This window comes from Propithecus coquereli, unplaced genomic scaffold, assembly GCF_000956105.1.
Source record: "Propithecus coquereli isolate 6110/MARCELLA unplaced genomic scaffold, Pcoq_1.0 Scaffold43, whole genome shotgun sequence".
In the NCBI taxonomy this organism is placed as follows: Eukaryota; Metazoa; Chordata; class Mammalia; order Primates; family Indriidae; genus Propithecus; species Propithecus coquereli.
In genome coordinates this window covers 7,635,668-7,649,439 of record NW_012150063.1, presented here as the reverse complement: position 1 = coordinate 7,649,439, position 13,772 = coordinate 7,635,668, and the positions used below count along the sequence as shown (strand labels likewise).

General features: G+C 39.3%; 1 protein-coding gene across 1 annotated transcript in view; it reads left to right on the top strand.

Annotated features, from left to right (window-relative positions):
* ARHGEF33 (Rho guanine nucleotide exchange factor (GEF) 33) overlaps positions 1-13,772 on the top strand; it is a 44,719-nt gene that overhangs the window by 7,680 nt on the left and 23,267 nt on the right. Inside the window, exons 3-8 of the mRNA XM_012653805.1 lie at positions 1,746-1,910; positions 2,773-2,894; positions 3,825-3,967; positions 7,768-7,827; positions 8,683-8,904; positions 12,415-12,544. Coding sequence (XP_012509259.1) covers positions 1,746-1,910; positions 2,773-2,894; positions 3,825-3,967; positions 7,768-7,827; positions 8,683-8,904; positions 12,415-12,544 — 842 coding nt within the window. The remainder of the gene's footprint in view (positions 1-1,745; positions 1,911-2,772; positions 2,895-3,824; positions 3,968-7,767; positions 7,828-8,682; positions 8,905-12,414; positions 12,545-13,772) is intronic.

The window sequence follows — 13,772 nt, the reverse complement described above, 5'->3', positions numbered from 1 at the left end:
TTGCTTTGACATTAGATTATATATAGCCGTCAGTTGTGTTTATTGTGCTCACAGAAGATGAATTTACAAAGTGAAAATTACTACATCAGAAAGTAGTTGATGTGATGAGTTAGTCCATTACGATGACTAAATCAGGACATGTGCCAAAAGCCATCACAAAGATTAATTGACGTTAAAAATGATTGCAATGAAAAACAGATTGCTTGTGTTGTTTGCCATCTTTCTAGCTCCAAACTCTTGACAGGCCCTGCTTTTTTTTCCCCTCAAGATGACCTCTTTGGTTCCTCTTATTTCTCCCTACTAGCAGCCCCTGAAAAAATCCTCTGTGAAGCATAGTGAACCACAAACCCTTGTATTTTAAAAACGTGATGTAAGAGACTAAGTCATTGTAGAATGAGAGGTGCCATTGCAGGTTGGAACCATTTGAGTGACCTGATTCTGAAAATGTTTAGAAATACACGTTTGAAGAAACTTTGTTAAGGTACCTGGACTTCATTTTTTATTTCTTTAAAATAAGAATACTTGGTGGATATTTTTAATTAGAGAATAAACCTTCTAAATAGTTCTATTTTAAAGAGAGTTGTGGATTTAAGAGTTTCTGTGCTTAGCAGAATGTAAGGTCGCAAATGTCAAGAAACTTAATGTTATTACTAGCTTATTGTTACTATCTTAACTTGCTGTGTGTTGAAAATGCTATTTTTATTTGTTCAATAAATAAAACTGAACTTTAGAAGTGCTCCATTTTCTCCACATTTCTGTTTGTGCTTAACTTTTTAATTTGTCACCTATAGGGGGAGAAGAATTAAAATGTCCCGAACACCTGGGTACCAGGTATACACTGTGGTACACAGCTTACCTACATTGACTCACTTAAATTCTCAAGACATCCCTGTGAAATAGATATTATTATAGCTATTTTATAAATGAGGAAACTGTTACAACTGTTAACCAGCTTGCCTAAGGTCTTAGCACTTGTAGGGGAGAGCTGGAATTTGTACCCCACCGGACTCCAAAGTGGACACCTCTTTCATGGTGTTGAAGTTGACAATAGAAGTCCAACGTGTGCGCTCCTGCGTGACCAGGCTTGACTGCTGAAGATGATTCAGATCACCATCAACAACATGCTGAGCTCCCACCATATCCTACCAGATATTTCTGTGCCTTCCTTATGGATGAGACAGCCCACTGTCGTTGAAAGGCTATCACCTCCTTTCTCACATCATTCAAGAGTATAAAAACAACAAAAAACAAAACTGTAAAAAACTTCTTCCCTTTCAAAGAAATTCTCAGTTGTGCTTAGTTAATCTCTTAAGGAAAAAAGAACCGAATATCTTTACCACTCATAATAACCAGAGAGAATATGATCCATCTCTTCTTCTTTCACAGAATTCAAAGAATTACCAGATCAAGATTTGTCTTTCACATGCATGTGTTGCTTTTCAAGTATATCTCATTTTAATCAAGGGTTTCGGAATGAATAGCTTGCAGGAGCACTTGTAAACTTAATTAACTGCTTGCTTTCTTGTCACTTACTGAGCTTCGGCACGTGCCATATAAAGAAGACACTCTTTTCCCTAGATGAATGGGGCCAAGATTGTTTTAAGTTGTCCAAACTTAAGTATTCTTGTAAATGTGGTCTGCAGATTTTTGGGAGCCTGGTTTCTCAACAAGAAAAATTCAAGGGCTGATGATACCCTTTATAGTAATTTATAGCAAATCGAATTCACTTTCCATGCATTATTTAGTTGCAGGCGCTAGCCTCGGAACTCAAAACTGGTTTCACAGAAGCAATGCAGGAACTGTCAAGAATTCAACATGGAGAATATGCTTTGGAAGAAAAGGTTAAAAGCTGCAGATGTTCCATGGAAGAAAAAGTTACTGAGATGAAGAATTCATTAAACTATTTCAAGGTAGTCCCCTCTTTTCCCTGCTGAAAGGAGAATCTTGGTCTTAGTAACAGGAGTAGAAAACGTGTCCTTTCTCATACCAGCCAAATATAAGGATTTTCCCTCTGGGCTATTCACTAGTTATCATAGAAAAATATCCATGTCAGCCAGGCACGATGGTTCACACCTGTAAGCCCAGCACTTTGCAAGGCCAAGGAGGGAGGATGCTTGAGTCCAAGAGTTTGAGACCAGCCTGGGCAACATAGCAAGAGCCCATCTCTAAAAATAAAAATAAAAAAAGATCAGCTGGGCATGGTGGCTGGTGCCTGTAGTTCCAGCTACTTGAGAGGCTGAGGCAGGAGGATCATTTGAGCCAGGAGTTCCAGGTTGCAGCGAGCTATGATCGCGCCACTGAACTCCAGCCTGGGTGACAGAGCAAAACCCTATCTCTAACAAAAAAAAAAGAAAAAGAAAAGAAAGAAAAATAAAAATATTCAGCTCTTGATTTCATATTTTTCTTCTTTGGAGCTCTGTGTTAAAATTAGAGGCCACAATAGAAGTAAATTTTTCATCTCTCATTCATTCATTCATTCAATAAACATGTATTTAAAGCTTACAGCCAGGTGCGATGGTGCATGCCTGTAGTCCCAGCTACTCAGCATGCTGGGACAGGAGGATCGCTTGAGCCCAGGAGTTCAAGGCTCTAGTGCACTATGATAGTACCTGTGAATAGCCACTGTTCTCTAGCCTGGGCAACATAGTGAGACCCCATCTCTAAAAAAAATAAAAATAAAAAATAAATTTAAAAAGCTTATAATGTATTAGATTATGTTATATACTTTTATCCCATGTGCCAGTTTAAAACACAGCAATTCTTATTTTTTAGGAAGAGCTGAGTAATGCCATGTCAATGATCCAGGCCATCACTTCCAAACAAGAAGAAATGCAACAGAAAATTGAACAGCTTCAACAGGAGAAACGAAGAGAATCTCGAAAAGTTAAAGCCAAGTGAGTGTCTTAAAAATATTTAGCAAAGGCAAACCTATAAGCAAGGACTAGTGCAGAGGCATGGGAAACACTTTCCTCACTATTAGTATGTACCTAGCTGGTTGCTGTGCTCCATGGTGCCACGTGATGGAGCTTATAGAGCCATAAAAGTTGATTAGTACCAAAAATGGATGGTAACTATTACATGGAAAAATGCATTTATACAATATTACGTGAAATGAAAATGATATAAAATGGCATGTATGCTTTGATTACAACTGTAAAAACATGTAAAATAACTACTAGAAAGACATAGTTTAAAGTAATGATTGTTAAGATAGTGAGGCCATCAATAATTTTCTCTTTTTATTATGCTACTATTATTTTGCTTCTATTAATATAATTGAAAATAAACTTAGGTTAAACAATGTCTCAACCAGGTTGAATCAAATAAATTTCACCACTAAACATACATAATCTTTATTGTTACATGTATGTTTTTAATATTATCAAATTTAAAATAGAAATATGGGGATAATTCGTGTGTCCCTAGAGAATGGGCTATTGTTTTCAGTTGAAGACCCACTGCTTCCTGGTAACTTTGAGTTGCTTTGTTAAGTGAATATAAATCATCCCAAGCAAATTGTCACCACTGCAAATTCTGAAGATCTTGATGACAGGGAAGCTAGTGACAAAAAAAATAAGAATTCAAGTATTATAATTAGAAGTTGATTTGCAGCTATTTCAAGTTTTTTCTCCAGCTTAAGTGATGTATTCAGTTGATGCATATGACTTGCTAGTATTTAACCATTTTTAATTTACAAAAATAGCACTTTATATGGTTCAACCTAATAATTCAGAAATTTTCTTGAGTTGTTCTGAACTGAATCTCCTTCTAACCTATCATGTATTAAGAAGCAAACTGGCCTTGTCTTTGTTTCCCTTTCCTAGGAAAACTCAAAAAGAAGAACACAGCTCCCAGGCTGGGCCTGCACAAGCACAGGGAAGTCCTTTCCGTTCAATCAACATCCCTGAGCCTGTTCTTCCAAGTGAAGACTTTAGCAACCTTTTGCCTTCTCAGGCCTACGAAAAAGGTGCAGTTCACCAATCATGCGGAATTAACCAAGTATTTTTTTCCCTGATTCCTAGGGCTTAAGTAAGAATGGGCTTAAGTCCCTCATTCTTATTAGAGGACAATGGTGTATTGCCCGGAATTTTTCCTCTTATAACTGGAATTTAGAAGACTCCAGAGGATCTGAGAGACCACAAGAGTCTGCCCAATTTTAAAGATTTTTCTTTTTGGGAAAAATACTAATCTGGATACTTCTCAGTTTCAACTGGATTAAAAATAATTGCACAATCAATACTATAGCAACCATAAGAGAGAAATTTTTTAAAAAATTATTTACTCTAATAAATTGTTTTATCGGTGGTTTAACTCAGCACTTGTCTTTCTCTAGAAAACCAGCGCTAGTGCTGTCCATGCGCTGAAACAGGTACCAGCCACATCCCTGACCTTAGGGACGTTAGAACAGATGTTAGAAAATCGCACTCTGGCAGTACTGAAGAAACTGGCTTTCCAAGGGATGTCTGAGTTTTGGTTATTAACCTGTGTTCAACTCAGGAAAATAGACAAAACAAAAAATGTTTGCTACATTTTTGTATCCTCGACAATGTCTAGCAAGCACCTGTACACAGAAAAATGAATGTAAATATTAACATTGTTTAGATGACTTTTTCTATTATTTTTGGTCTCATGTAGAAAGTCCTCAAAAGATAGGCTCAATGGTTTCTCAACCAGGTGTAAGCACCTCAAAGGCAGGGTTGGTGGTTTTCTGTCTTTATGGCTTATGGAACAATTTGATATATTCATAGACAATAAATGTGTTCTGAATAACTGAACTCAGAATCTAAATCAAGTGACTTTTAATTGGCATATTACATAGTATGGATTTGCTTTTTTCTTTTTCTTTTTTTTCCTTTTACTTAGCACAGTGAAGTGCTGGATGGATTAGCTTATGTTTTTTTACCCATCTGAGTAGTTATTTTAGAGACTGATAGGCATAGCCTAGGAAAACTTGTTCGATCCATCTGGGGAGTGGGTCCATTGCAGGTGGCTCTGTTTTCTTCCCTCCAGGACATGGAGAACAAGACATAAAGGGATAATTCTAATTGGGAAAGACTATAGGATGGGCTTAGAAAGTACAAGTCAGATCAATGCCAGGTCTGGAGCAGCTAAACATGTCCACAAGATAAAAGATTAAAACTTATATTTGCACAGCAAATTTCTGCATTTTAAAACAATGTATAATTGTCCCCAGGCAAAGGAATAATCACAGGATTTGTTGAATCCACTGAAAACAGCTGATCCAGATGACTTCAGTGCCCACATGGATTTAAACTAACTATTTAGTGGCAACTCCTCCTTCCTTCCCTGCTGTTTAAACATAGTTATCGTTTATTCTACAGAGTTGCTGCAGAAATTTAAGAATAATGTGCCAGAATACAATACTCTAGATATACTTGGTGACAGCTCATGTTAAAACTCAGGGTTGAAGAACCAAACTTTCAGAAAGTGTTGCCTCACCCACACTTGATGATAAAATTGTGTAATTGTTGCACCAAAATTCAGTAGCTTAAAATAGAAAACATTCATTATCTCACAGTTTCTCTCAGTCAGGAATCTGTGCATAGCTTAGCTGGGTGCCTCTGGCTCAAGGTCTCTCATGAGGCTGCCATCAGGCGGCCACATGAAGGCTCTCCTCAGGGGGCATCTACTTCCAAACTTACTCACGTGGTGGTTGGCAGCCTCCAGCTCTTGCAACATGGGCCTCTCCCAGTCGCTGCCTTGCAACATGGCAGCCGGCCTCCCCCAGGGCACATGATCTAAGAGAATGCCCAGGACAGAAGCCACAGTCTCTTTATAACCTAATCTTGGAAGTGGCATTTCATCTTTTCTGCTGTGTTCTATTTATTAAAAGCCAATCACTAAATCCAGCCTTCGCTTAAGGGAAGGGATTGTATAACTACAATTATAAATGACAAGTTTGAACATGTCGTTTTACAGGACCAAGTATACCTTTCCTTTGGGTTCCTTTCCCCACCCAAGAAACTTTCAAGAAGATATTTAGCCACCCCACTCCTGACCTATTCTTGCTCGAGACAATCGAAAGCTAACCTGTGGTTAGGGTTCCACCATCCATCTCCTCTTTCTTACCTCCTGTTTATTCAACCTTTTCAATATTGGCTTCCATCTTTACCACTCCACTAAAAACTGTTTCTTTACCTTTCTTGATAGTTTTCGACACCCTTGATACCTGCCTTCTTGAAATGTTCTCTTCTTTTGGCGGATACTGTGCTTCTTTGATTTTCCTCCTACTTTCTGGCTGCTGCTTCTTAGATTCTCTTTTTGATTCCTAATTGCCTGCAGAATAAAGTCCAAACTCCTTAACACAGTTTACAAGCACATGTGTTAACGAGCACCTAGTTTTCCCCTCAGGTTTATCTTTTGCTACCCTGTACTTCTATCTCAACATTCCAACACTCTGATATTCCTTCAGGCCCTGCAATACGCTACATATTCTGTGGCCTCTGGCCCTTTCCAGATGCTCTTCCCTCTCCTTGTCTCCCTCTAGCTCCTTGTCACTTTTCCAGGCTAACTCCTACTCACCCTCCACATTCTCTAGACCAGGGCCTTGATGTGCACACTTTAATGTGAGATTGATCAAATACTGTTAAGATGAGATTCTGATTCAGTGGGTCTGGGGTGGGGCCTAAGGTTCTGCGTAGCTAGCAGTCTTTCATGTGACGTCAATGCTGCTGACTCATGGGCCACACTTTAAATTACAAGATACTAGAGAATATTCCTGACATCATCCTTCCTGATATCCAATCCTCCTCCCACCAAATCCAGGTCAAGAGCTTCTCTAATAGACTCTCATGGCACCCAACAGTTCCTCTACCCATCCATCCATCCATCCATCCACCTATCCATCCAACCATCCATCCACCCATCCTTCCATCCATCTGTCCTCTCATCCATCCACTCCGAGCTCTATTTCAGGTGGTGGGATATAGTAATGAACAAAACAACAGTTTCTGCCCTCATGGAGTCTTTGTTCTGAGGGACGCAGACAATTAACAAGATAAGTAAAACATGTAGCATGTTAGATAGTGGTAAGTTAAGGAAAAAAAATAGTAAAGAGAGATTGTAATTTTGGATAAGCGACAGGTAAAGACCTGAAGGAAATGAGAAAGTTTGCTTATGGATACTGAGGAGGAGAGAGAGAACAGCCAGTGCCAAGGTCCTGCGGGAGCATGACTGACATATTCAAGGAAAAGCAAGAAGACCGGCGGGGCTACAGCAGAGTGAGCAAGGGAGACAATAGATGTGGTTAAGAAAAAAAAATTAAACAGTGGCCAGGGGTGGGTAGGGCGTAGATATCCTAGGGCTATATGATCATTATAAGAACTTTGGCTTTTACACTGAAATGGGAAGCCACTGGCTAAGTGGTAAGAGTCTGGCTTGTATTTTAACAGCATCATTCTGTCTCCTCCCATTATGACCATCAGCACCACTGCCACCACCATCAGAGTCAAACAGCAATTAAGCTCTTACAATATGCCAGCTACTGCTGTAAGCCATTTATAAATATTAACTGATTTAATTCTTATTGTAATCCTTTAAGGAAAGTACCACTATTGTATATATATTTTTTTACAGCTGAGAAAATATCACTTGCCACACTATATTGTAATTTTCCTTTTTTTTAATGGCTCTGTCTTCCTCATGAAACTATGGAATCTGTAGTTTGTCCCCAGTGTGTGGCTCATAGAAGGTGCCTAGTCCTTGTCAGTGGAATGAACGCTGACTGAAAGCTTTCCTTTTCTGCAGCCCAAGAGTCCAGACCCGTTCACGTAGCAGACAGCAATGTGAAGGGAATGATGGGTCCTGGTAAGTGGCTCTTCTGCTAGTTCTTTTCTTCCGGCGATTCCACTCTTTCCCTCTACCTCCCTGCTTCTGCTCCCTCAGTCCCAAACGAGGCATGAAAGAACTCAGGCAAGAAGAAGCATTACGATTCCAAGAGGTGCACCACTGCAGGTCAGGGACTCATTGAAACCCAGGGAGAGAGAAAGGCTGGGGATGTTTAAGACAAAATCAGTATTCTTGGTTCTTTCTGGCTCATTTCCATTACTAATGAATAAATATTTGCTGAAAACTCACAGGTCAATGTAGCATGACGTTAAGTTTTCCATGGATCACATACTATATAGTGAAATTCAAAAGTTATTTACTTAATTAACAATTCACCAGAATTTTATAAATTATTTCGTCTTCCCTCCCTCCCTTCCTTCTTCCTTTCTGCAATTTACCGTCATCAAGGTCAAAGAGAAAAATTGCAAAAGAAGACATTGTCTTTGGCACCTTTCTCCTCCTCTCTCTGTATTCTCTTCCTAGTAGTGCTCCAGGCACCTGGCGTGCTCACCTGGAAGGAAGCAGATATGAGGAGTCAATATATATTACTATAAATTAGTTATATTATTTTATGAATTTATTTTTTAAAATCCCTCATTTAGTAGAGACTATGTACAAAGCATAGAGTATGTGTAGAACAGAAACAGAGAGAGATGACCCTGTACGGCTATGGAAACTTTTAATCCTTAACAAATATATTTAATCTTCAAGTGATAGTTGTCCCCAAACAGGGACATATTAGTTAAGAGTTAGTAAAAAATGCAATTTTTTTTTTAAAAAAAGTCAAATCTTGATAGCAGGGTTTTTTTTGGTATTTATTTGGTTTTGTTTTAGGAGTGAACCCAACTCCAGAAACAGAAGAAAACCTCAAGTCTTGCCTCTCAGCTGATATCCAGTCCAAGGGCCATCTCCCATCTGGCATGTGGAGGCAGCCTAAGGATGGTAAAGAGTGGGGAGACGAATATGTCACGAAAGACCACCCAGATAAACTCAAGGAAACTGGCCAGGGCAGACACAGCTCCCTGGAGAATGTTTTATGCGAAACCTCTTTAGCAGGTAAGTCCCAAGGGGGAATGCAGGCTGATAGTTTAAAGAACAGGGTGTTCCAGAGCTTTGCACCTGGCAATTTCTATTCAGGGGATGTAGGAGACAACCTAGTCTGGTTTCTTTCTCAGATGAAGCAGCTAAAAGCCTGTAGAGGCGAAAGAACTCATTAGAGTTCACATGGCCAGTTGGGACTACCACTTTGACTCTGGGTGTTTGTGACATTTAGCAACATGGGGCTTTGGGGGAAAAAAAGACATAAAGTAGGTGGAGAAGAGGGCAGAATTTTGTGAACTATTTAGTCAGTGATGTGGAATCTTCAATACAAGAGTCTTTTTTTTTTTTTTTTGAGACAGAGTCTCTCTCTTTTGCCCAGGCTAGAGTGCCGTGGCGTTAGCCTAGCTCACAGCAACCTCAAACTCCTGGGCTCAAGTGATCCTCCTGCCTCAGCCTCCTGAGTAGCTGGGACTACAGGCATGCGCCACCATGCCCGGCTAATTTTTTCTATATATATTTTTAGTTGTCCAGCTAATTTCTTTCTATTTTTTTTAGTAGAGATGGGGTCTCGCTCTTGCTCAAGCTGATCTTGAACTCCTGAGCTCAAACAATCCGTCCACCTTGGCCTCCCAGAGTGCTAGGATTACAGGCGTGAGCCACCGTGCCCGGCCCATTTTGTAGTTTTAATTTGCACTTTCCTGATGACTATTGATATTGAGCATCTTTTTTCATATGTTTATTGGCTTTCATATATCTTCTTTTATAAAATGCCTGTTTATTAAGTTCTTTGCCCACCTCTTAAATTGGATGTTGTTTGTCATTTTATTATCTATTTGTAGGATTTTAAAATATATTTTGGACATGATTTATTTGTCATATATATGTATTGAGAATAATTTATTCCAGTCTGTGGCTTGCCTTTTCACTTTCTTATTAGTATTTTGATAAATAGAAGTTTAAAATTTTGAGATCCAATTTATCAATTTTAAACTTTTTTAATAGCTTGTGACTTTCTTGCCTTTCCAAGAAATCTTTGTCTATTCCAAGGTTGTGAAGATATTTAAGTATGTGTGCTTCTAAAATCTTTATATTACGGTTTTAACTTTCACATTTAGGTCCATGACTTATCTTGAGTAAATTTTGATGTATAGGGTGAGTTAGAGGTCCAGGTTCATTTTTATTTTTCCAGACAGCTATCCAGTTGCTTCAGCACCATTTATTGAAAATACCTTCCTTTCCATGTTGAATTGCATGGAGAAAGTTAAGTGATCTTATACGGGTATCTAATTTTAGATTCCTTATTTTTTTATTCCAATTATCAGAGAATTGACATCTTGACAGTGTTGAGTCTTCCATTCAAAGAACATGATATATCTCTTCATTTATATAGATCCTCATGAATTTTTCTTAGCAATGTAACAGAAATTCTATTATTTACATTTTTAAAATAAAGTATCTGTCCTGGAGACCTCTGTCATCCTATTTCTCTCTGGCCCATTACACTGCTGTCATCTTGGGACTTCCCAGTCTTCCTAGGAATTCCCTTCATGTTTCTCCTATGTTAGATTCTTGTTTGTTTGTTGTTGTTGTTGTTGACAGTTTTTTTCCTTCTTCTGTGTCCTTTTGGTTTCTTGATTTACTCCTTGTTTTGATGGAACCCACCATCCAATAGCTTCCACATACTTAATTGGTAATTTGGCTGCATATAAAACCATTTTTCCTTATCATTTTGAAGCAATTGTTCCGTTGTCTCCTAGCTTCTAATGTTGCTATCAGGAAAGTCCGAAGAACCATTCTACCCCCCACTTTTTCGTATGTTACCTGATTTTTCTATCTGTTAACTTTTAGGATCTTCTCCTTATTCTTGGTGTGCTATAGTTTCACGGTGATGAGGTGTGCCTTACAGTGATGTGAGTCTTTCGTTAATTATGCTGGGCATAGTGGGCCCTTTCCTCTGGAGATACATGTTCTGGGATTTTTTCTAGTATTAATTTGATAATATCCTCTCATACATTTTCTTTCTTTTCTCTAAAACTTTTACTAATTTGATATTGGATCTCCTGGATTGATTTCCTCAACTGCCATCTCTTTCTCGTCTATTTTTCTTCAATATGTCATTTTTTTTAGGTGGGGTGGGGGTAGATTTCTTTGACTTTATCTTCTACCCTTTTAATTTTTGCTATCTTTTAAAAAATGTTTAAAAGTTTCTCCTTTTTTGGGATGATCCTCTCTTTTAAATTGTTATCACAGGCTGGAATATGTTTCTTGTGTCTCTTTGATAATATTAACAACAAGATTTTAAAATTTTTTCTTTCGTATCATTGTCTCTGTATCTTCAGGGTCCCCCCTCCTTTTAAAAAATATATGTGTATATACTTTTTCTTTTCTTTCTTTTATGGTAAAAAGCTTTATTCAAATGTCTGAGCATTCTTAGCTAATTATTTACATATATGAGAGAGCTCTAAAAAAACCCTGGAAATTTCATATTGGCCAAGCTTGTTGATAAGTGGGCTTCATTAGAGACAAGCTAATCAGGTGGCAAATTAACTTTTTAATATATGACCTCTTTATGTGAGTGCCTACAGGTTGTTTTTCCTTGGGCAGTTCAGGTTCTCAACTGGAAGAGCCTCCACTCTCCTGCCTGAAGAGTTTACGCCTGGCTGCTGGCGTTCTGGGACCTGCAGGGGAAGAGGGCTGAGGGAAGTCTCTCGGCTCAGTGTGCAGCCTTCCCAGTCCCCTGGTTTGCATTTCAGTGTCTCAACCCTCTACTTTGAAGTCCTTACCCCAGACCCCAGAGACCCGGGCTTCTCTAGTTTCATTTTCCCCATTTCCATGAGATGAAAGTGAGGGAGCCAACCGGCATGGGGGTGAGGATCTATAGGTTCAATTACACCTTATGTTGACTTTTTTTTTTTTTTTTCCTGAGACAGGGTCTTGTTCACTTGCCAGGGCTATAGTGCAGTGGTGTCATCACAGCTCACTGCAACCTCAAACTCCTGGGTTCAAGCAATCCTCCTGCCTCAGCCTCCTGAGTAGCTGGGACTATAGGTGTGCGCCACCGTGTGCAGCTAATTTTTTTATTTTTCACAAGATAGTGGTCTCATCATGTTGCTCAGGCTGGTCTTGAACTCCTGGCCTCAAGCAATCCTCCTGCCTTAGCCTCCCAAAGTGCTAGGGTTACAGGCATGAGCCACCTCTCCCAGTCAACTTTCAACTGTTTCTCCTGTTTTCAGCATTGCCCCTTATTTGCACTTTTTGTGGTGCCTGGTGTCGCCACTCCATGAACTTTTCTGCTGCTTCTCAGCATATTCCCGATTTGCAGATGGGAATACCAAGGTTTCATGCTCTTCACTCTGCTGAATGAATTACTATGCCTCCATTCTACTTTCCATCTTCTGAAAACTTGCCAATGGTTCTTTTATTGCTTTCAATATGCTTTTATTGCTTTTTATTGTTTTCTATCATTTAATAGGGTGTGGGGAAGGAATGGATAACAAAAATTTCCTCTTTGGTTTGTTTTTAAAGCTAAAAGACAGACTGTGGCTCTAGAACTGCTCGAGTCTGAAAGAAAATATGTCATTAACATCTCTCTGATCCTGAAGATAAAGGCAACATTCCAGGGGTCAGATGGAAAGAGGAATTCCAAAGAGAGAAGGTATCCATGTATTCATTGCCTTTGCTTTTCAGATTGATTAGGACTTAAGGTAAGTTGTTTATTGTTTCCACTTTGGGAATTCTGGGGCCTATAAAGAATTCCAGAAATAGCCTTTTAAAAAGAGAATAGGCAGCGATGGCAGGTGTGTTAGTCCGTTTCGTGCTGCTATAACAGAATACCACAGACTGGATAATTTGTAAAGAACAGAAATTTATTCTCTCACAGCTCTGAAGGCCAGGAAGTTTAAGATCAGGGTGTTGGCAGGTTCTGTCTGGTTCCAAGATGGCACCTCATTGTGTCTTCCGGACAGGAGGAACATTGTATCCTCACAGGGCAGAAGGGCAGACGAGAACAGGAGAGGCCACTCCCTCAAGCCTTTTTTATAGCAGCAGTAACCGATTCATGAGGGTGGAGCTCTCATGACCTAATCACCTCCCATTCGGCCTCACCTCTCAATACTGTTGCATTGTGGGTTAGGTTTCCAACACATGAATTTGGGGGACACATTCAGACCATAGTAGACCATTCAGACCCCTGGCAAGTCTCAAAGTTAGATTTTCAGCAGGTAAGAAAATGAGTATAGTCTCCTGGGCCTTTAGCATCTCTGACAGATCTACTAAAAATGTAAAGGGAGAGTAAGTGCTACAGTCAGGGAGGCATTGCTCTCTGTTGCCATCTGCCCATCCCATGGTTAACGGGTCTCATAGAGGTACAAGGAAATGGATGTTTTGGAAGTCAGAAGTATTAAGAGACCATTAGGGAAATGATGCAGGGCTGATATAACTCTGGACTTGGACCTTTCTTATTACTCGTTCAGGTGATCTCATGGTACTGGGTAATGTGTGTGTGTATGTGTGAGCATGCACGCACCTGTGTTGTGGGGCAATGTTTGCCAAGGTTCTGCCATGTATTCTAACGGCACAGTGGCCCCAGTGTTACGATGCTCCTCAATCTATGTCTGTTCATAGTCTTTAGATTTTTTTCTGCTTCCCTCACTGTTGGGAGATAGCAGGAAGGGGAAAAGTAAGACTCAGGAAAAAAGACTAATATAATGAAGATGTAATAACCCAGAATAATTGAGGAAAAGGCCAGTCTGAACGAATGGAAAGTCTGTATTATGGACTATTATGGACCAATGTAGCGTTATTACTTTAAACATTCCATCAGGTCATATGCACTGGTGGTTTATAGATTATGAATCTACCTAGGGAAAGCCCTAATTGTGTTT